The sequence below is a fragment of the Leptosomus discolor genome, chromosome 14 (genome assembly GCF_034619465.1).
Source record: "Leptosomus discolor isolate bLepDis1 chromosome 14, bLepDis1.hap2, whole genome shotgun sequence".
Classification (NCBI taxonomy): Eukaryota; Metazoa; Chordata; class Aves; order Leptosomiformes; family Leptosomidae; genus Leptosomus; species Leptosomus discolor.
Window position 1 is genome coordinate 16,847,763 of NC_141404.1, and position 22,773 is coordinate 16,870,535.

Consider the following 22,773-nt stretch of genomic DNA (forward strand, 5'->3'; position numbering starts at 1 on the left):
TGAGCCTCTCGGTGTAGAGGTGGCCACAGCCATCCAGCAGACTGGGAAATGACCCCACGTACCACCCCTTCTGCTTAGCCCAGTTTGGCCAAAGCCTTTACAGAGATGTGGACTAGGTGCTAGGCATGTCTGGCTTTGGTGGGGTGCGTGTAATGTATTTCCAGATGCATCTACGTTTAATGTCTCGGCGTTATTTATCCACATATTCATCTTGTAACTAAATGAATTCAGTTTTCAAGAGAGACACGTAAAGGTCCAGTCTGCTTGAGTTTTTAGTATTTCATCTGAATGCCCTCACAGGGAAGTCACTAAAAAAAAAAAAAAAGAAATTTAAAAATTAAAATGCAGGGAAACTTTTCACATTTGTCATTGTTTTAAAGCATCTTGAACTTGCCCAGCAAGGCTCCATATGGCCATTGGGGAAACTCTTGCTAATAAAATTAGTTGTTCGCTCATAGTAAAAGTAATATCCAACAGCATCAGCTTCAAGGAAATTCTTGGCAAAGAGTCTGTAGTCCCAAGCGAGCACGTCCACATCTGATCCCCAGTTGAGCTGGGCTGATGTACGCTGATGCTCAGCTAACGAGGTCTGGTACCACTAATGGGGTCTGGCCAGGAGCCTGCAGAGAGATGCTGTGGGAACAGCACGAGGAAGACACCGTTGGTGGAGTCAGGGCCAAGAGCCATGACCTTAGCTGTCCTCCAGAGCTGGCAGGGATGCAGGACCTGTGTCCTCCGACTGCCCGCAGCTTCAGGGGACAATGTTTCCTGGGAATTTCTCTTCATTTCACACTGTGCCCACCAAGATCACAGCTCTACTTCTGCCAGACCCTGAGGTGGTTTGTTCCAGCTCCATCCCTGCTCATTGGCCAACCTTGGATAATCTCATTTCATCCCTCCATCCCCACATCCCACAAAACAGGGGTCACGCTGCTTGTGCCACTGGGTGATGTGCACCAAGACAGGCGTGGAAGGTGATGTTTAAAGGCAAGTCATACTTCTGACCTCCCAACAGATAGTAGAGCAGCTGAACTTGCTTTGTACTAAGGAAGAAATGCTGTGGGCTGGAAAAGATGCTAGAAAAAAAAAAAAAAAAACCAAACAAAAAAACCCAAACAACCACCCCCCTAAGTGCTACAGTCTGTTATTTCTTCCAAGGCTTTGCTACAGATTTTAAGCCTTTAGGGGTGGTGAGCATACGTGTCCTACCCCAAATGCTGCCCTCCACCTCTGGAGGGGCTGTTCCCAAAGATGCACAACAGGATGCACCCAAATAATCACCCCACTGTGTTAACGATGCGTGCGAGAGTGCTGCTGGGGGGCTGGCGGACCTCCCTCCCGGCTTGTTCGGGAAGGCGCTTGCGATGGGCCGTGGTGGCTTTGCCTTGCATAAGCTTTAATCTAAAGTTGGAGATGTTTTTAGCTGATCTGTGTTAATGTTGGGTGGAATTAACATGCATACGGGGAGACCACGTGACCCCCTACGACTTCCCCCTTTCCCTGCCACCCCCCCATCGTTTTAACGGATTCCTGCCCAATCGAAGTGGCTGGCACCCGGCAGGGCTGGGCTGCCGCCACCAGCAAGATGCCTGCCGTCTCTGTCCTTTACAAGGGAGCCATCATCATCAGCAGGTACTCCCCCCGCAGCTTGGGCAGGGATTGGGGAGGGGGTGTGGGGCAGCCCTGGGGGTCCTGGTGGCCACCTCCATCTAGAGAATCAAGAGGGATCTGCTGTGGCTTCTCCACTGGACCAGGGTTCAGTGGCAGGGATGGTTTGCATACAGCAAAAAGAGCTGGGGACATTCTAACTAGCGCCTGTTGTTGGGTTTCTTGCGTCTCTAGTATCATCAAAGCTCACTTCTGCTCTGCCATTCGTGTGTTGGATCGGGGATAAAAGTTGATCATATCAAGTAGGCATCTGCATTACTGAAACCTCTGTCCTTATGTCGTGTTTCAGTTTGAGCTATTTCTGTTTGCGCACGGTGGAGTTGCCTCGTCAATTTACTCAAAATACTTTGAAAATCCGGGATGGTAAATTGAACCAGCCTGGGCCCGGGGCAGCTCTGGCTTCCTGGGACACCTTCAAGCTTTGTTTTCTGACAGCCAGATGTTGCCAGGTTTTGTCCAGCCTCTTGAATATATGAAACGTTGCAAGAATTATCAATATTATTTTTAACAAGGAGAAAAAGATTCCAGTCAGAATCTTAGAGGTGGGTGTTACTGGCTTTGCAGAATAGCCTGATATTTTGACAGGTATTTTCGATGCCGAAAAGAGAAGTCTCCGAGATTTATTCCTCTCCTGCACCCGCTGGACTAGGACGAGCCTGTTTTGCCCCATAGTGTTGTCCCTCCTCAGCTACATCCAGATTTGGGATCCAATACTAATTCAGAAATGGCTTTTCCCTTGCAACTCAAAGTCTGGGAAGTGGAGTGTTTTGGAACCCCCTCGCCCCTGGTTTCCCACCTGGCACACCTACTCTGGGTTTCTCAGATCAAATGTCCACCCATCCTCACGGAGGTGACCACCACGAGCTACCCAAGGACGAGAAGCAGCAGTGGTCCTGGGTGTGGAGTCCAGGGTCCCCAGCCAGAGTAGAGTGGAGCCGGGCACTTGCAGTGTCACTTATTTGGGAGACCCACCTTGCCAGAGGGTGTTTAGGGGGCAACTGTGGGGCAGCTGGGAGAGTTACTTGGCATGGGGGGATCTCAGGTGTATGATGCTCTTCCACCCGCTGTGGCTTGTGATGAAAAGCTCCCAGCCTCGGCCTGGCAAGGAAGAGACTTGCAGTGGCTCGGCAGCTCTTGCATCCCCTTTTTCCAGACCCCCTGCCAGAGGGCCGGGGGCTGCCTGCCTCACAAAACCTCGGGAGCGGGTCGCACTCGGCTGTATTCGTTACAGGCTGTTCGTATTTGTGAAACTGGTTTATTCCCGGAACATCGGTCCGAGCTCTGATCTCATTTCCCGGGAGCTGGACAGCTGTCCAGCCCCGTTAATCTCGGGTAATGAATCACAGACAGGTCCATCAGATTTGCTGGGTGGGGAGGATGATGGCCAGCCCTGCACATATTCTCTCATTTATCTGTATAAACACCAGGGGGGGTGGGAGGGGGGTGATTTTTGCCAGTGCAGGCTTAATATGCAGGGCCGTGTCCCTCACCCTGCGTGTCTACATCGTTCCATGGGCAACGTCCAGGGTGGTGGGAAGGATGCGCTTGTGTGCATGTTGGCTGGGCATCCATGCATCTGTTCATTTTAGCCTGTGAAAGAAAGAGGTTTCTCTTCTCTCTCCCAGGACACTCATGGGACCATATGGGATGGATCGAACCGTGCATTGCTTTGATTTCTACGACTGTGCAAACGGGCTGGGTGAGTGCTGAACTTCTGCAAGCTCAAACATCCCCCTTGTCCCCAGCACCTGTGTCGTGATGTGTCTGCCTGTGTGAAGTCTGATATCTCACAGAAATACTGGCTCTGGTGCCTGCCTGTGTCGAGCATCTGAGAGCACCTTTTGGAGCCAGGAGGTTAAAATAAGGTCGAAATCCCAACTAATTCCCTGTTGATGGTGAGCAGCCGCAGTGCTGAGAGCTGTGCAGGAGCCCAGGGCCAGTGCCCCTCCCCTGAGCAGCATGGTGGCGGGGGGGAAAGATGATTCAGAAATTGCTGAATTTATTAAATTAACATTTAACGTTTTAAAAAAACCACAACACTTTAAAACTTAAAAGATTGTATTAATAAAAAGTCAATAAAATCCCAAGCACTTCCCAGGTGCCTGTCCCTGCCAGCTGCCCCCACCCCGCTGCAGGAAGAGCCCCCTGGGAAGCCACCCTGACAGGCAACACAGGGCATTGCAGCTCTCCTGGGGATGGGCTGTGTGAGTTACTTTGGAAAGTTTGGCCCACGAGTCAGGTGTCCTTCCATGGTACTCTGAACATCAAAGCATGGAAGAGAAGGGAAAAGAGACCATCATGTCCATCAGAATGTGAGGAAAAGCTGCACGTTCATGTAACTGAGCCCAAAAGGATCCCATATGGCATCTCAGCTGACCTCTGTATTCAGTATTCATACTGGTGCTCTTTTATGGACTTTATGAAAAATTGGAAGTCTTGCATCAGGATTTCTCGAGGTCCATCACGCAGACTCCTCCCTCATTTTTAATTGCAAATGTAGCCCATCATTCCGTAGGGCAGCTCTGGGCCCCTTGGTGAGGTCCCTGCGTGGCCACTTGGGGACCCCTCCTGAGAAGTCAAACTCACCAGAGAAACAAGGTCGAGTTTCCTGAGACCTGAGATTAATCATAGATTAATTATTGGCTGTTTCCAGCTCTTGGGTAACGGGGCTTTCTGTTGTGGAGGAACAGTTTTGCTGACTCTTCTCCTGGTCTTCTGTTCATGAGGTTCCCAGGAGCTCAGAGAAACGTCTTTGCTCAGTGAATATGATATTTTAATCTCCAGAGGTGGATTTGGTTGAGTTGATGGGATTTTAGCTGTTGGGTTAGATTAGCTTGTTAAAGCAGGAGACCCAGAAAAGCCTGACCAGGCTGTCACTGACCTCCGGAAGAAGCGCACAGACGTTGCAGTCCACTGTGAGCCACTTTGCTGGTTCCCAATACTCCTCCTTTCCCCGAGTCTGTGGTCAGAGGGTCTTTGCAGGATCTTGCAGACCCTGTATGATGTGCTGCAGGAAGGTATAATGATGTGGATTTTCTGTTACAGTAGTCAGCCTTTTTCATCCTCTCTTGTGAGTCTTGAAACACCCAAGACAAGCCATCATCCTCCTGAAATCACCCCTCTCCGCTGAGGACAAGCAATGCTTGCAGGAGCCCTGTGTCTGCCATAGGTGTAGCTGCTCAGAATATGTCTTTTGGGGGAAAAAGGTGCCTCCATAAACTGTGGATGTTATTCCAGCAGAGTTTCTTTAAAGCAGCATCAGCCTGCTCTTTGCTGGCATGGCAGGTCAGCGTTTGGCCCCGGGTCTGTTGCTCTGTGGCTTTAGGTGGAAACCCACATGTGAACCTCAGCAGAAGTTCAAAGGGGTTACCTGGTGGCTCCTAAAACCTGAACATTGAATTAAAGAATAGCCATCAAAGGGAAGTGCTGATTAAGAAGCATTTCTCAGAAACACCAAGATCCCATTATCTTGACCTTCATCTTCTTAGGACAGGGCAGTGAGTGACTCACCTCCAATCTGTCCCTTCCTCCAGACAGAAAAAGCTGGCCGGAGCTGCAAGATCAACAGAGGGATTAAGGGAAATGTAATTGAACATTGCTAGCTTAGACGCAAAGCGGGTGGCCTCTCTCCGTGTGGAGTGCCTGGAGCGCGGCATGACGGCTGGTGGGGTCAGGGTGCACCGGAGATGATTACAGTTGGGCTAAACAACCAGATTAGCCAGGACACCCCTTGACCCATGGTATAGGGAGCTGAGAGCAGGTGAGATTATAGCCTGAGAAGTTGAGAACTGTGGCACTGGCAGTAGTGGGAGCAGGATTAGATGCACCAGAGAAGCTCAACGGTCTTGAAGAAATCTGTAGGGTCGCTAAGAATCTAAGGAAAATGCCTTTGCGGTCTGTCTAACCTGTACGCCCACCTGGAGTTTCCCTGTAAACATTTATTCTGCAAAAGAGAAAATACTGGGGACCTGGGCATCAGATCCAGAACCTTTGCCAGAAAAGCAAGATTAAATAGAGGGATCCAAAATAGGCTAGATTATCTGGCCCTAAGTATGACTTAATAAGCATTATACCGGGACTTTGATGCTGTGATAATTAAAGAGCTGTTATTCACCTACACGGGGTCCCAAATATATATTTGATTGAAGTAAGTGTTTATAAAATATAAAGACTCCCAGGAATGCTACCACCACAGTCTTTGATGATTTGGTTTTGTTGCAATCAGTCCCAGGCTGTCCCATGGCTTAGTCCGAGCCCTGGCAGGGGTGAGCCCTTCTTCTTCCTCATCCTTCTCTTCCCCACCCTGGCGGGGACTCCCCGGTGCATTTTTCGGGGGGCAGCACTGGCATCTGCAGTGCCTCCATGGCGAGGCAACGGATGGGAAGGCAGCGTGGGCAGAGCCGATTTGCCAGCAAGGGAGTTGAAAGTCAGGGGTCGTCATCGTCCGTCCCCCGTCCCCCCCCCCCTTCAAACTTTGAGTGTGTCTGGGGGCAATACTGTGAGTAATCGCTGATTTTAATAACAAGATCGGATTTTCTCCTGACATTGCTGGGATAAAGTAGGATTTGTAGATACTTCAGCTATATTAAGGCATTATTACAATTGATTTGCAGACACAAAAGGGAAATGAGTCATTATTGATTTGATACCTCGGCAGAGGAGCCAGTCACAAGCCATTGGGTTGCTGGGTGACACTACAGCTGCGCCTTTCCTGAGATGCAGATTTTCACATGATTTGTCTAACGCGTTCTATCATTGGTAGTTACTTCATGTTCCGGCGTGAAGAAAGACGTAGGCTGACTTCTTCAGTCATCACCTTGGCTTAAGCTGGACTTCCAGTGTCCTCCCCATCCAGGGGGACGGACACAGTTTTGCCTCTGTGGGACCCCCCCCACGCCAGGGTTCCCCAAACCCATCCCAAGTGCAAGCCTGCTCCCCAGGGTCTATCTGCCAGCTGGTGGCAAAGCCCACCGGCAGCTACCCCAGCCCAGTCAGGAGCCACAAAGGTTTCCAGTTGAGCATCCTCGGTGATAAGCAGGTTGTACCTTCTGTCAGCAGGGACTGGGGCTGCAGCATCTCTTGCCTGCTTTGGTCTGCAGGTGCCTGACCTGCCCCGTGCCTTGGTGAGGCTCACGGCACTCAGAGAGACCTCTTTTGGGCAATATTTTCAATTTTAGTGAATTTCTTTTAAAAATGCAATAGAGAACCTCATTGGTGCCTGTTCCTGAGGTGTTCTGCTGTGAGTTCTCAGTGCCATTGGTAAAACAGCTCCTCATAGATGCCTGGGAGTTGTCTGGTTTAATGCATCAAGTCCAGGCAATAAACTTCAGCACTCAGATGGGGCTGGGGTTTTGTGCTTGGGAGAAGTGGCAATTGGTGCATATAGGAATGAAACAAAAAAATGTAATAAAATGGTTTTAATTACAATTTTAATATAAAGGTCTTTCCCTAGAGGTAGCTGAAAAACACGAGGGTCCTCGGAGCAAAGCTGGGGTTATAAAAGGAAGGGAACTAGGGATGGAAATAGTGCCGTTGTCCCAAGTAATCCCAATCCAGGGTCCACTCCTCTTCCCTCCTGCTTGTTTCAGAAAGGGGTCTTGTGTTTTGGGGAAGAAGCTGTGCTCTGCTCCCTTGGAGGGAGGATTTTCTCGCATGGGGTCACTTTGTGCACCCCAGAACCCCGCCAAGGCTCAGAGCAGCTCATCAGCCCAGGGTAGCAGCCAGAGGATGAAGCTGGCTTCACGCTGGCAGTGTCCCTCTTTGTGGTGACGCCTGTCCTCAGTGTGCCCTCCTGTCCAAAGCAGCAAAATGCCTGACCGGCGGCTCTCAGGAGAGATTTGTTAATTAAAGCCAGGCTTTTTAATCCTTCTGTCCACAGCCTGGATCTTTGAAACAGGATTTAATGAGCCCTGGACAAACAAGTCTCTTGGGCCTTTTCCTGCCAGCCAGACTACGCACGCTGGCAGGGACAGGTCTCATGGCTGGAGAGGTGGCTGTGCAGAGCACGAGCCCTTTGCCAAGGTGCTACAGGGCTTCCAAGCCACTCTGTCACAATGCGGGGTTTCGGGGCCATCGAAAAGGTCATCACTGCACCATGGCTCCTGCCTCTGGGCTGCTCCTCCCAGCTCCAAACGCTGGTAAAAAGGGGCTGCTCTTAGGGCTGCTCCTGATGTGCAGCTCTGCCATCAGTGGCAGCTTCAAAGGCTGCAGTGGAGATGCTGCTGGTGCCGGGCAGGTGGGCAAGCTTGCAGCAAGGATGGTCTCACCACTGCATTAAACCTGGGTCTTGCCAGAAATGCTTGTCCCCAGTAACGTTTCCTATGACAAGCCTTACCATGGACATGAGCACAGGCTGACACATCCACAGCAGAACAAGAATCTTTCCCTTCAGTGATGAACTTGGACCCGCTTGAGCGGGTCCAGAGGAGGCCACAAAGATGCTCGGGGGGCTGGAGCACCTCCCCTGTGAGGACAGACTGAGAGAGTTGGGGGTGTTCAGCCTGGAGAAGAGAAGGCTCTGGGGAGACCTTAGAGCGGCCTTGCAGTGCTGAAAGGAGGATTATAAGAAAGATGGGTGCAGACTTTCTAGCAGGGCCTGTTGATATAGTTTAAAACCATTATTCCTTGTCCTAAAAGAGGGGAGATTTAGACTAGATAGAAGGAAGAATTTTTTTATCCTGAGGGTGGTGAGACACTGGCAGAGTTTTCCCAGAGAGGTGGGAGATGCCCCATTCCCTGGAAACATTCCAGATCAGGTTGGACAGGGCTCTTAGTAACCTGATCGAGTTGAATATGTCCCTGCTCATGGCAGGGGGATTGGACTAGGTGAGCTTTAAAGGTCCCTTCCAGCCCCAACCAGTCTGTGATTCCATGAACTTGGGGTTGGGGAAGGTGGTCGCTCCTTCTCTGTGCCTTTCTGGGAATCTCCCTGTAGCCGTTGCTCGGAGCGGTGCTACCAGATGCCTTTAGCCTTTGTGTTGTATCAGCGGCCGCATCCCGTGGCTTCTGCCACTGTTTGTGCAGTGCAGGGGATACACGGGGCTTTGCACACATAGTTTTTAACAGGGGTATCAGGCGGTGCCGGGTGCCTGGGAGCTGTACCGGAGGCTGCGTCCCTCCAAGACAACCTGTGAAAACTGGAATTCTTCTGCCTTTGCGTCATGGGCACTTCTTTTTCCTTCAGGTATTAAGGTAATCGGTGGCATCAAGGAACTCACTGGAGAAGAATATGGAGTTTATGTCAAGAGGATCCTTCCAGGGGGTGTTGCTTACACAGACGGTGAGTGAAACGTGGTGTGGAGTACTGCGAAGTCTGAGAAAAGCCAAAGCCCAGTGTATTCATTTAATAAGTTGCCTTATTAGACATTCCAGGTGCTTTCTCGCAGATTTTCCAGCAGTGGGGGGTATTTTTTTACTGTGGCAATCGTGGTAACTTCTGAGGGCAGCCTTGGCTTGGCATCTACAGCAGATACACGATTGCTTTGTGTCTTTAAAGCTAGAGCCACCTCTGCCACACAAAGAACCTCACTTAGCTGCCTGTCCTTTCCCATGTGCCACTTGCTGCCTGTAGCCTCAAAATGACCAGAGATCCTTTTACAAATCCAGCTCTGCTCTCGGTCACTGATTTCATTCTGAGTATCTTTAAATAAGGAGGTATTAGGCAGGGCTCTGCAGAGTTCACCTTTCATAACTTAAGCCAGAAAGGTGGCATTCGGTTTTGTTTGGGGTTTTTTTTTGTTTCAAATGTTACAACATCATTTTTCCACCTAATAAAGAAAAATAAATCCAGAACAGGTGGAAGTGCCACTCGTGGTTTTCTACCTGACCTCAAACTGAATTAAGTAAAAGCTTTACTGCATGTTTTGGTATTCACTTTCGCAACTTCCTACTGCAGCAGAAGTGCTGCGACATTGGCAGGGGCTGCTCAGGCAGGTTGCAGAAACTTCATCTATGGACATCTTGAAAAACAGGTTAGATGAGCATCTTGGGAACGACCTATGCATATTTCATCCTGTCTCTGGGCAAAGGGAGGAACTGCCCAACCTCTCCCAGTCCCTTCAAGCTGTATTTTCTGCAGTTTCTATCCATTAGTTTCCTTTTCCAGGGCGCCTGCAGCCAGGAGACCAGATCCTGGAGGTCAATGGAGAATCCTTAATTGGGGTTACAAGCGAGAGGTACTATATCCAAACGGAAATTTTGCATTCCTGTTGTTTTTGTATAATTCTGTGAAGTGGTTTAGATTGAAGGTTGCACAGAGGACACCAGGGCATTGCTTTGCCTGTGCTCTGGTGCAGCCAGTGTTGTTCCCAAGGGCCAACTTGGGAATTACCAAACAAAAATTTCTATATAAAAATAGTTGGGTGCAAATTGTATTTGTGAGATGTTCAGACATTTCTCCCAAAATGCTGGTTTTGGTAACAGCTCCTGGCACCCCGACTCCATCTGCTGCTGCTTCTCAGCAAGCTCCACAGCTCCCAGCACCAGAGATTAGCCAGTGCTTTGTGTGGGTGATTCCCTCCAGATCTGGAATCCAGGCCCTCAGCTCCCTGCCGAGAAAATTATTAACTGATCCAGAGGAGTCCTGCCCTTTTGGGGCACTCCTTTTCCATTAAACCCAGTGCTGGCCGGCAGCTGCCTTGCATTCCTGCAGTGTGTTTAGGCTGGATGGACGTTTGGGAAGCAACACAAGGAGTCTCTCCTGCTCCCAAACCCCCAGAGCGGCTGGGTTTGCTGAAGGAGGTCCCCGAGGACATCTCTGCAGCTGCAGGGAGGCTGTGTCTGGCCCCCGGCACACTGCCCTGCCTCCCACGGGGATGCATGTGTTTTGAACCAGAAAGCTGCCATCCCTGAGACAGAAACTTCCTGAGGGATGCTGGGAGGTCTTCACTCACCACCACATCTATCTTCTGGGTCTGCTTCATTATCGGGGACTTCTCATTTATTGCAAAAGTGGGAAAATCAGGCTGCGACTTGGCTGCCCTATGGCCCCGCTGCCAGGGCAGGGGATGGGGCTGTTCCAGGGGCATCCAGCTGAAAAAGGTCCCTTCGTTACTGGTGGGGTTTGCCCCGGCTATGGGCATCTGCCCAGTTTGCTGCGAGCTTTGATATGTGGCTGGGTGAGACTGGTGGAGTGCCGCTGTGAGCCGGTGCTGACGTGTTGTGGTCCTTGTCTTGCAGGGCCGTGGATATCCTGAGGACGGCATCGGCCACCAGCCACATGCGCCTTCTTATAGCCCGCGATGACGATGCCAGGTAAGGGGTGTCATCTCGCACTGGGAAGGGGGATCGTGGCACTTGCCGGCACTGCAGCTGGACTGCCTTCGAGCTAACCAGCCTCAAAGCTCACGGTGAAGATGGGGGTGGACGAGGGTCTCTGATAACTGAGCACTGGTGGGAACGTGCTGGAGCTGTAATGGGAAGGGAAGCAAAGCTGGTGGCTCCAGTTGCAAAGCTGGCTCCAGCCCAGACTGTACTGGGTCTGTGGGGCATGCCGGCACCGAGCAGATTTCTGCAGGCATTTCACCAGTGAGGACCAGGGCAGCTCCAGCCTTGGCTACAGCACAGCGTGGGCTCCTTCAGCTCTGCTGTGTGGTGCTGGGCTGCCTATGCAGGCTTATCCCATCCTGCACAGAGCCTTGGATGAAGAGGTACAGGGACAGCAGGATCTTCCCTTTCCTTTCCAGTTAGACATGTTGAGTTAAGGTCTTCCTTCCCCAGAGGATTCCTTCTTCTCAAAGAGGACAAGCATTTTTCTCCCTGAAACCTCTCCCCTCACCGCTCCCTGGAAAACCTTGCTTTCTGTAGAGAGGCTTGGAGGATTCAAAAGGAGAAGGAAAGAGTTCAGTTTTGTCTTGGCTGGATTTAAGCTGGGTGTGACAATGATTGTGTCATAAGAGAGGGCAAGGCTGTGGAAAACAAAGTATGGGATTAGTGGGGTCTTTGCTCACATCCCCTGGGAGATCTGGCACAATGTGCTAGGGCACCCTCTCCCTTGAACAGAAACACAGGTCTGGAAACGTGAGGTGCACCAGGAACCGCTGAAATGAGTGGGTTTATGCAAAGCGTGGTCGTGGGCAGGAGGCTGGTGGCGCCAAGGCTTTGCACTGCGTGTGGGTGGCTGAAGATCACAGAGTCGTTTGCTCAATGTACCCACATCCCGTTAGCATCAGAGATGATGGTTTCATTCCTTATCCATCAGCAGCTGTGGAGCGTTACCACCTGAGCAGGATAGTGAGAGTGCTGTAATGACAGTGATGAGACTAATTTGGACACAGTAATATACTGGTGGAAGAATTATTTGCTATTAATGACAGACTGCTTCTTACCTATGCTCTGCTGGTGAAAATAACATCTCAAATTATTATGTTAATGCAAGTCCTTCAGCAGCTGCTGAGGAAGCACTGGGTGAAGCGAGCAGGTCACCAGAGCTGGACTCGGGAGTTTAACCCTCTTTTGGTCTGAGTAAGGATGCGCAGGATGCACTTCTGTGCTGCTGCAGTCCCCTGCGCTTGCCTTGGGGGGAAATGGCAGTGGATATCTCGTGCTGTCCCCTCTGGGTGGCTGTTGGGGCTGGTCCCCAGCAGGAGGGATGGGTTCCTGCAGCTGAGCAGCTCCCTGCACCCATCCGCAGCAGGGCTTGCTCAGGGAAACACTTTCTTTCTCAGCCAGAACCCTCAAAGCAGGTTTTCTGCCTTTGCCCATGCTGATCTGCTCCAAGCTGCTCAGGCATCTTGGCGTGCCTCCTAATATCTTAAATTGCAGCAGATGTTTCTCAAAACATACGCACGCATGGCTTTGTCGGCAGCTCCAGCTCCTTCACACATCTGTCGGCCGTCCCTAGCCGCCCCGCGAAGGAGCTGCTTGAAAACCGACTGAGGGCGACTGGGAGGGCAACGAAACTTTAAGCAATTTATTTGGCCTCCGTTTGCTGTTGGTTATCTGTTAAATCTGCAAAAGGTTAGCTGGTGGGAGAGTGGGGAAGTAATCAGTTTATTTATTTTTTTTTTTTAAAGATTTGCAGAGATTTCACTTACATAATCATCTCACAAACGGTTTAATGCACGAACGCACTTCTCCAGGATTAAGGGCTGTGGAAACGGGGGAAAGATTTTTCTGTTTTCTACTTTTTTTTTTTCCTTTAGTTTTGTCTTTATTTTATTGATGCCCTATTACCTTTTAAGTCTGTCCTTAGGCGTGGGTGAGCAGCCAGCTCTCTGTCTGGGTTGAAAGGGGCTCTCTGACTTCCCAGGCACTGTCAGCTCTGGAAGCGATACCTACAGAGCTGCTGTGCCGTGAACTCCCATGAGTTGAGGGCAGCCTCGCAGATTCCCGCTGCCCGGCAAAGTGGCTCACGAGACGTGAAAGCTAAAGGAAGACACGGGGAGGAGTGTGATTCGATGTGTTTGCAGATACTTGCAGGCAGGTCGTCTTCATAAGCCCTGAGTGCACAAGGCACGCTGGAGGAGGAAACGTAATGGCTCTGGGTTTGGAAGACGATCCAACCCGCCTGCCAGTTTTCCCAGTGACTCAGCCGAGTAGCATTTTGTTGTGGTTGCCCTCGGGTGAATTCGACTCAAACGCTATTATTTGTCCCTGGAGTTAATTATAGGCCCAAATTACCTGTACTCTTAATGGAACTCAGTCCTGGCATGTAGAAGATGCATGTTTTCAGCCTGTCGCATCAGACATGCTGCAGAGAGTGGCAGTAATGCTAGGTCTTAAAGCAGAAAATTCAGATTTAGAGCTGGACACGCTGGGTTTGGATGATGGTTGGATCTGATTTTCGTCTGTGCTCGTCTTTTAGCTAATGAGAATAATTTTATTGCATACGCATAATTATTGTTTATTCGTTCTCAGCCTGAAAGTTACAATAGTTCCTTGTTTCTGTGTGTTGCACAAATATCACCCTGGTCTTTCAGGTTTATCACTGTGAGAGAGCCAGTTTATACTGCACCTCCTAGTACTCGCATGATAAAATGCTAAATTTATTGCATCTTTGCATGATACACACAGTCAGCTCGCTGAAAATGGGTCGCTGTGCAATAGGGCTTGCACAACAAGCAGTGAGGAAAGCAGTCTGCTTTCCTGCAAGTGCACAACTGACACCCAGGAATCAGCGGAGGCTCTTGCCGGAGTCCGTGCCCGGCTTGGCACCAACGCGAGGTAATCCCTTTTCTCCTGCAAGCCCTGTGCGGGCCAGTGGCGGCTCAGCCCCTGGGTTTGTCCGTCTGAGCACTTGGTGCTAAACTGCAAGGCAGTGCTGGGGCTGACCCTGGCAAGCCTGGGGTGTCCCAGGGCCGTTGGCTGCTCTTTGGGGAAAACCACGAATCCTCTACCCAGAGGCCGAGATGCACCTGAGCATGTCCCTGCGTCCTCGGCATTAATGGGAAAGCAGAGCCCAGCAGCAGCGTGACATGCTGCCCTGCACAGGCAGTGCAGGGGGGCTCACAGCTCAGGGTGTGCTGGCTCTGCACAGCCCCATCCCCGGCAGCACTGGGCCGGGACGGACTCGGGCTCTGTGCCGGAGCTGCTGCTCTAGAGCCTCATCCCACCCGGACAGCGGTGGAAATGCTGCAGCTGCTGCGAGCTGGGTGTGAGAAAATCTGCTTTTGTGATGTGTTTGCAGTGCTTCGGGTTCACGGTTCCCACTGACCTGCAGGCTTTGGGGTTTTTTGGGACAAGTTGTTAATCTGGCTGGTGTCACAGGCTCCTCTTTCTCCCCCAGCTGTGGTGCAGAGCTGGGGTTTCCAGACGCTGTGCTCTCCCATAACCTTTGATGTAGGATTCACCCTTTGTTCTCCCAAGAACAAAAGGGCAGGACAAAAGGGTATTATGAGATAAACCAACGATATTCTGGAGGAAGATTGACCCCCCGCTGCTTAATCTGTAGCAAAGTCGGCCCACAGCTGGCTGCTGCTGGCAAACCCCATTATCCCACTTGGTGCCGTGGGGCTGGCTGAAGGCTGTGCGGGTCCGAGCTCTGTTACAGGGATCCTCCAGACCTCAAATGTCTGCATCTTAATGAAAAAGAGCTGGAGAAGGGATTATTAAGATGAACTTTCCACCTAATACAACCACATGATTTTTTTTTTTTTTTAAATAAAGCCGGGCGTTTTAGTCCTGCGGGCACCTGACAATTCAGAATGCTTTAGTTAGGGTCACATTTTAAATATGAAAAGCATCTTCTGAAGTCTCATAGTGTCTGAAAGCACAAAGCAAGACCTGTTGGCATTCCTTCAGCGTTCTCGTTCATTAATCGGCAATGTTTGGACATCATCTGCCCGCTTGCAAATTCCTTCAAATACCGCACTGAGCACAAAATTAATTCTTGGGAGATTTACACCAGAAAGTGTATTGCTTGCTGCTGGGATAAGCGTGTGCTTCAAGTTAGTCATGTGTTTATGTCCTTGGTGGAACTGGGGCTCGCAGGACTGACCAACAAAGCAGGAGCTGAGACAGTGGGGCGTGACGTAGCATTTAGTCACATCGTCCCTACAGCAAACATCTGGGCTGGTCTCAGGCTTGCAAAGCAACCCTGGGCTCCAAGCTCATTGTTCAGGCTCCTGAGCAAATAACGATAAATACTTCTTTGTGAATGAACTTAAAGACATGAAATAAACAACAACAAAGACAGCTCAAGTCATACATGCCCTTGCTTATAGCAGAGTTTGACAGCATGCATTGGTGATCGGGTTTGCATTGTTTAGCCAGGTTTAAAGAGCATAAGGGCTGCCAGACTAGTTGCATTTCCATTGACTAAGAGTTTTTTAGCCATTGTTTTAAGTTCATAACCCATTCTGTGCTCCAGTGGATTAGTATCTGAGGAAAATGCAACAATAGATGACCACAGAAATGTCCAGCCCAAAACAAAAAACCCAGCTGCTGATGGCTTCAGTAACCACTGGAAGTAATACTTTAGCTTCCAGCGTGTTAGACCTGCCCTGGCAATAGGTCAGGGAGGGCTAAGGCTGTCCCTGCATGAGTTACCAGGGCAATGGGAGTGTGAATCACCTATAGAAATACAGAGGCTTTACTGGAAAGTTGGGAAAATTCTGCTGAGGTAAGATCCATCCAAGGCTTAACCCAGGGAACCCCAGGATAGCAAGCCACTGTCCTACTGCTATAGGATCTGAGTTGTCCTTCCACTTTCTCAGGGCTTTTACATATATTTCAGTATCCAGTGCTAAGAAACTGCCTGTTGCAACAGTTTTGTGGAAGATGGGGTTTCTGAACAAAGTAGTTGTCGTTTTTTAAGGTCATGGGTTTAGCTGATAAAGACAAGTGTTGAGGCAAAGTATTGAGATTCACCAAGGCATTCCACTAAGTATTGTGCGACACTTGGATTTAAAATTAGCATTAAATGGAATGAATAAGGCATACATTTGATGGCAATATTAGATAAGGCAGGCACTGGTCTTTGAAGTTTGTTAATGAGCTGGTTGTTGATGGGAATATGTAAATTACTGAGAGCATTTCCAGCAGAAACCTAAGGAGCTGATGATTCATTCATCATTTAATATTGTTGACTCTAATCTAGCCAATAATATATAACATCTGTCCCGGTAAAGTACGCAGATGACACAATGTCTGCTTGTGTGTAAGAGGAGTCTCCTCATTGAGGGAACTTTGCTGTGGCTGGTTTCCTACAGGCTTATGTCCTGAGCTTGTCTGACTGCCAAGCGTGAGAGCTAGCTGCTCATAACCAGGCTTTTCCTGTGGCTATGGCATCAAGGAGGCACCTTCCCATGGGGATTCCCTCACGCCTTCAAAGTGGACATCTGATGTTGTTACCGTGGCCGCAGAAACAATAATTTCAGGGTCTCTCCCCATTGCCTGGCTGCTTATTTAATGACACCTGTAAGAAATTAGTCATCCTTGAGGCTCTTCGCTCTGCCAAAAGGTTGAATGGACCAGGTAACGTTGGGTTATGAAGGGAGAGGACCACACAGTCGCAGAGGGACAGCGTGCTGCTGGAAGTGAAGAGCCAGTGCAGCAGGGGTGGCACAGGAGGCTGATGCTTGAATACGGCATCCCCTTTCCATGCCTCCTCATCCAAAAGGATGCCAGAGGCTCGTGGCAGCTCGAAGAAGGATTACAGAAATTATGCAGGAGCTGGTAAACATGGGTAATGGTGGTTCTTAATGGGGTTTAAAAAGTCAACATGTTACACTTGGCAAAAGGAAAGTCACTAAGCAATTCACGTGTTGTGTACAGTAGTTACAGCTCATCAACGACTCAACACGCTTGGGTAGTTATATGGTGGTCAAACTCAACCTGGGAGCATTAATGAAGGCACTTGGGCACCGCCCCAGCTTTCCAGGGGAAGTTGCGGGTGAGATTGCTTTGCAGAGAGGTCATATAGGAAGCAGGGGGCTCTACCTCAAGACAGAGGAATCATGCTAAATGTTTGTGGGCTGCCGTTCCTCCCTGTTCCTGAATTCACTGACAAGCCCTTCTGATCTTGATACCTGTAAATTTAGCATGTGCTTGCTGGTTCAGCATCTTCAGCCATGAGCTGCTGGGAAGGGTACAGAAGCCTGAGGTGCCCCAGCACGCTTGATGCATGTAGGTCTTTGTTAAGGTCTTACGCTCCAAGAGTTTGGCCTGCAATGTTCGTGGAGGACATCACCATGGATGGATTCAGGGAGTGGGCTGTGTCTTTTGCACGTGCTCCAGAAGCCAGCTCCCATCTTTACTGCAGCAAGAGCTCGCAGGATCTGTGTTCTGTCTAGGAAAAGAGGAGAAAAAACGCAGAATAATCTACATTTAACTATTCTAGAAGCAGTCACAAATAGGCCAAGCATTTCTCTTTAATATTTGCATAGTTACAGCTCCCTCTCACAATCTGTTTAATTTGTCTGGTGTGTTAGCAAATTTCTGGGCCTCAGAGCTGGGAGTGAAATTATTCCAGCTGATTCCCAGGAGGGTCCACACAGCAGGGTGCAAGGCAGGGTGTAAGGCAGAGGTGCAGAGCAGGGGGCAAGGCAAGGTGCCTGTGTTCATCTGCCCTCTCTCAGGAAGGACAGTCGCCGGCACCAGTGCATGCCCATACATCCCTTCCCACCTCCTCTTGCCCATGTTCTCCTCAAACACTTTCCAGGGCAGGGAAGGAGCACACTGAAGCTCCAGCCCATTGCAGAAAAGTTGCACTGCCATGCAACTGATTATTGACCTTAACCTCAACCTCTTGAGATCAGGGGGGTTACCATTATGCATGATGAAGCTCTGTCCACTCCCTGTTGCTAGAAGGCATCGCCCTATAGAGTTGCTAGTAAGGCACCGCCATCAGAGACACCGTTGTCATTTAATCAGGTGGGGAATAGTTTTGAGCAGCAGCTGATCATACCATGTTTTTGTTTCCAGGAGAGAGTTCTCTGAGCTGCTGGAGAAGTTTGGCTCCCAGAGCAATACCGGCTCAGCACGGAGCTCACCAGTCTTGCATGGTGGCAGTGAGTAGCTCAGCATGCCTTCGGGGGGAAACCTAAAGCCCCTCTCTCGGCTGAGAGAGTTTTCTTTATCACAGTGTTTTGAAGGAGTTTTGATTGGATTTGTGTAGGTGTTTGGGTGGAGGTTTGAAGAAAGAGAAGTCCTGCTCGTCCTTATTGCAAGCACCTAGTGCATCCCCAGGTGCAAAGCAGCAGGCATGGCCAGTCCTGCCTGCACAGGGTGAGCATAAAGCAAGGCAGCCCAGTGAGCCTCCTCGAGGTGAACAAAGGGGAGTTGAGTTGGGCTTGTAACCGCCTCCCAGACCCCCAGACTCTGCTTAACTGATGTGCTGGGCAGACAACCCCATCAGTACCCATCCCTGCAGGTGCAGCTTTCTGCTATGAATTTCAAAGCATTTCAGCAATCGTTCATTCAACGATCGTTATTTTTCATTTGCAAATGGGAAATGTTTAATGAGATGCAACAAGGTTAACCCAAGTGAGGTGCCAGCGCATCAGATCACATGTGCTTGGTGAAAGAAGCTGTCCCTCTGGCTTGGCATCCCACCAGAAGGCAGCCATCCCTCCCCCTGTGGCAGAGGTATGTAGGGCTGGCAGAGGGGTGACAGTCCCACGCTGGAATTGTGCTGAGGAGGCTGAATGTTTCCCCTCCATGATCAATATACCGATGTCTCTAACTACCATGTGGTTTTCCCCAAAATGCCAGGGAAACAGTGTCAGCTCTCAGTGGTAGAGCAGGGGAGAGGAGGGTGATGCTGGAGTATCTGTGTTCCCTGGACTGACTCTGATTTTGCTGTTCAGGTCGATACCTGGAAAGTACATCCTCGGGCTCCTCCTCACGCTCTCAGAGCCCACTGCTGCTAAGCCCCGCCAATTCCCACGGCCCTTTCATCGGGAACCCGGCGCACCCCCCTCACGCACAGTACGTACGGGGCACGCGGAGCTGGCCCCGCAAAGCCTGTCCCTTGGGTAGTCACAAAGATATCCCCGAAGGCCTAACGCTGTCTTAGGGGTATATCCAGCAAATAACTCCAGTGCTTTGTTCATCCTTATGTCCTCTGTACTGTTGTAGCGCCACAATGGCCAGGAGACCACAGCAGCTCTTAGAAGCCCTTGTCATGGTGGCCTCTTGACTGTTCTTGGGAAGCCTGTGCCCAAGAGCTGAAAAACTCCCAGGCTGAGGCAGTCAATATGTCTGCGATATGGTTAACCATGCAACTGCTCCTCTTCCTCCCCTCTGACACCCCGGGAGGAGCTGCAGCTTACAGCCAGCTGAGAGGACCCTGCACATCACCCTTACAAACCATGTCATGAGCAGAGTGTTTCTGCAAGGCCAGTGGTGCTTTCAGAAAGTGTTTCAGGAGCTTGTTTTCTATTGCCCTGCTTCCAGCACGTTGACATCGTGCAACAAGAGCACAGGCACTGCCCTCTCAATGCAAACACTCCTGACACCCTCTGCTTTGGTGTCAACAGCGGTTGCTTACAGACACCGCATCCTTTTGTCTCCAGAGCATCTCCTGGAGCATGTGTTTTCATGTGGTCATCTGTCCCTTTCATATTTCACATGGTCAGAGGCTTGGACAGGCAGAGCTTGTTTTTCTGTGGAGTCTTGTCTCCAGGGTGCTTGGGGCTGCCCTTCTCAAGAGGGGCAGCTTGAAGGGTGTTAACAGTCGTGGAATTGGGACCATTTGTCCCCAGGGCTTGCAGCTTCCCTTCTTTTGCCAGCATAAACAAGCCAAGTCACTGGCAAAGAGAATCAGCCGTCACTGCAGAACCAGTAAATCCTCTTGCTAAATACCAGCTCTTTATTAGGGATTTGCAGAGGACAAATATTTGGCACCAGAGGTTTAAGCTGCTTGCATGGAGTGAGAGACCCTTACAGAGGAGAGGCCAGCTCATCTACTTGGCAGCTGGTTTGGAAAAACTAGACATCCTTGCTCTGCTTTTAACCCGCTCCAGGCTGCCGTATAGGCTAGGAGGGACCTGATTTGGTGGCCTCCTTGCTTGGTGCTGCCATGCCGTGCCATGTTCTGCTTGTCTCCATGCCGGTGCCAGGCCTCAGTGGTCTTCTGGGAGCAGTTTGAAATCACAGACCGTTGATTGCAGCTGAGCATCGGTGGTCAGCTGCAGAGATGTCATTTGGGCCATGGGTCTTCTCATGCATGCGGCTACCATCCCTTCTGCTCACTGCAGGTTGTCCTCAGGCTGTGGCCTCTCGCTGTGGTGTCATCTGAGATCCTGCCACCCCGTTGAGCAATGGGACTCCGATACGGTTCAGTCTCACCACTGGTAGTGTCTGATATTTTGATTTGAATGGAGGGTTTAAATGCTACAATCCATGACATCATTTCCTAAAATATTTCTTCAAAGTAATGTTTTTTCTTAAGATCAAGAGGCACCCCATATGAGTGCAACCCCTTTCCCCTGCAAAGCCAGCTGGCTCTCCTGGGACCCCAGTGCTAGTCTGGGGGGTGCTGGCAGCACGCTGCTCTGTCACTGGGGTGTCTGACCACTGAGGATGGCATCGCTGGGGAGCACGGGGTGCTTACGCAGGGGTATCACTGTGAGGCATGGGATGCATAGCTGTTGTGGCGTCTTAAAAGTTATCAGATAACACAAGGAGGACCAGAAACTGCAGACCGTGTGGTGAGTGGCTGCACTGGAAATAAAGTGAAAAGGAGAAAAGCCAGCTGCACCCAGCCCATTAGGAGGAAAAGGCTTGCTGACCTCGCTGATCTCACCAAATCCTTCCCCAAAACCTCCCTGTTGCAACGCTGCCCACCTGCCTATGGGTGGTCAGTGAAATCTCTACTTCCACAAACACTTACTGCAATTGCTAAACCTGTGGTGACCTGGTCTTGGTGGCCTGTTGGGTCCTGTCTAGCAGGCAGCCCTTTGAGGATAGGGTCCCACCTTATTACTGCTCTGTTTGCAGTACCTCCTTGACTGGGCGAGTCATGTGGACTGCTGGCACAGAAGTAAATCACGGTATGGTGGGTATTTCTATAAAGATGCTGAAGGGCCTCATTTCCTAGGACATCTTGCAAGATTTTGAGTCCAAACCTCAGTTCAGACATGGTCAGCTGTGTATCCTGAGCTTCACTTTTATGTTTGCTAAGGGCTGCTTGATAGTTGACCAATGTGTTAACTATTGCTGTCTGGTGATTCAGTTGGATTCAAAAATAGCCACATCGATCATTTGTGTGCTTTTGGCTATAAAAACCAAGAGTGCCAAATATATTCTGGCTAAACCTCTAGTTTCTCTCTATTTTCTAAATGCATGCAAGTATTCCCCAGCATTTGGAATTATGCAAGCCAGTCATCTTCACAATGCTAAACAATGTCTGCTAAGAAATGGGAGCCCTCCCCTCCTTTTTGCCAAGGCTGGGTGGAAGAAAAGATGCAGAGGCAGAAAAGGTTGGGAGAAGTTAGAAGGATCATGCACGGAAAGAAAACCAGGCAGAGTTTGTTCAGCGACATGGGAAAATAAACCAGATCACCTTGAGTCACCTGCTAACATCTCTCCCTTGCAGCTGCTCCATTGAATCAGGAATCCAGAGCATTTCTATAGCAAAATCCTCCGGCTTAGGGCTGACAATCAGTGGTGGATCTAACAGGCCTGATGGCCCCATGATTTATGTTCAAGAGCTTTTGCCAGATGGTGACTGTTACAAGGTAAGTCAGCGTGGAGTCCCTCAGTGACTTTGCAATGGGGACCTCTCCTAGAGGCTGTAGCTGTTCTGAAGCAGCTTTTCCAAGAACAGATGCACGGACTAACAAGGGTTTGTGTTGCAGGAGAAGGCTTTGGGCAGAGAGACATTTCTTCCCAACGCTGTGACTTTCTCCCTCTTTGTTTAGGATGGTCGGCTCCGACCTGGTGACCAACTAATTGCGATCAATAAAGATTCTTTGGTGGGCAGCACACACGAAGAGGCCAGAAAGATAATTGCAAAAGCCAAACTCAGGTAGGCGCATAACATATTTCCTGTTATCATCACGGTGCTGTTGATTCTTAGGCAGAAACCCTTTGTGTCATACCGATGTCTGGCTTCAAGAAGCATGAGGCTTATTAGTCTTAAATGATGCTTCAAGATAGTCCTGATAGGTGGTCATATAAGGAAACCTTGAATGCATGGATCATCCTGAAGCGTAATCCAGACCTTTCCAATGTTCTGGTCCCCATGAATATCCCCTATCACTGCCCAGCAGAGTTCTGCAACAGAACTGAATTTCAAACAAGCAACACAGCTGGTGGAGGTCCAGCTACACTGGCGCAGGCTACATGGGCTTAAGTGAGATTACCCTGGGGAAGGAACCACAAGCACGGAAGTTCTGCAAATTTGTGCTTTGTTTGTTTGTTTGTTAATAAAATGTTCTGTGTTTGTTGTTTAAGACACGAGGGAAACACAGAAGTGGCCTTTATTCCTGGAAGGGGACGGTTACATCCTGGACTGTCAGTTCATAACAACATCCCATCGCCACCTCCAAAGGCTGTGGGAAATGGTCTGAGCTCCTGCAGACTGAAGGTCCATGTGAGGTCCCCAGAGGTAGGTTGAAGTTCATATCTAAGACCACAGACATCGGTCCTGTGATCATTCTTTGATCTGAAAACTCTTCCTTAGGGACTCCTCGGCAGTCCTTCTGAACGGTGGAAAGCCTG

The 22,773-nt window shown here is 50.0% G+C and overlaps 1 protein-coding gene across 1 annotated transcript in view; it reads left to right on the forward strand.

Moving 5' to 3' along the window:
• Positions 1–1,585: 1,585 nt before the first annotated feature.
• LOC104343520 (syntaxin-binding protein 4) overlaps positions 1,586–22,773 on the forward strand; it is a 35,878-nt gene continuing 14,690 nt past the window's right edge. Inside the window, exons 1-10 of the mRNA XM_086473268.1 lie at positions 1,586–1,632; positions 3,294–3,367; positions 8,852–8,947; positions 9,773–9,842; positions 10,846–10,920; positions 18,031–18,116; positions 18,915–19,035; positions 21,647–21,788; positions 21,972–22,078; positions 22,507–22,660. Coding sequence (XP_086329394.1) covers positions 1,586–1,632; positions 3,294–3,367; positions 8,852–8,947; positions 9,773–9,842; positions 10,846–10,920; positions 18,031–18,116; positions 18,915–19,035; positions 21,647–21,788; positions 21,972–22,078; positions 22,507–22,660 — 972 coding nt within the window. The remainder of the gene's footprint in view (positions 1,633–3,293; positions 3,368–8,851; positions 8,948–9,772; positions 9,843–10,845; positions 10,921–18,030; positions 18,117–18,914; positions 19,036–21,646; positions 21,789–21,971; positions 22,079–22,506; positions 22,661–22,773) is intronic.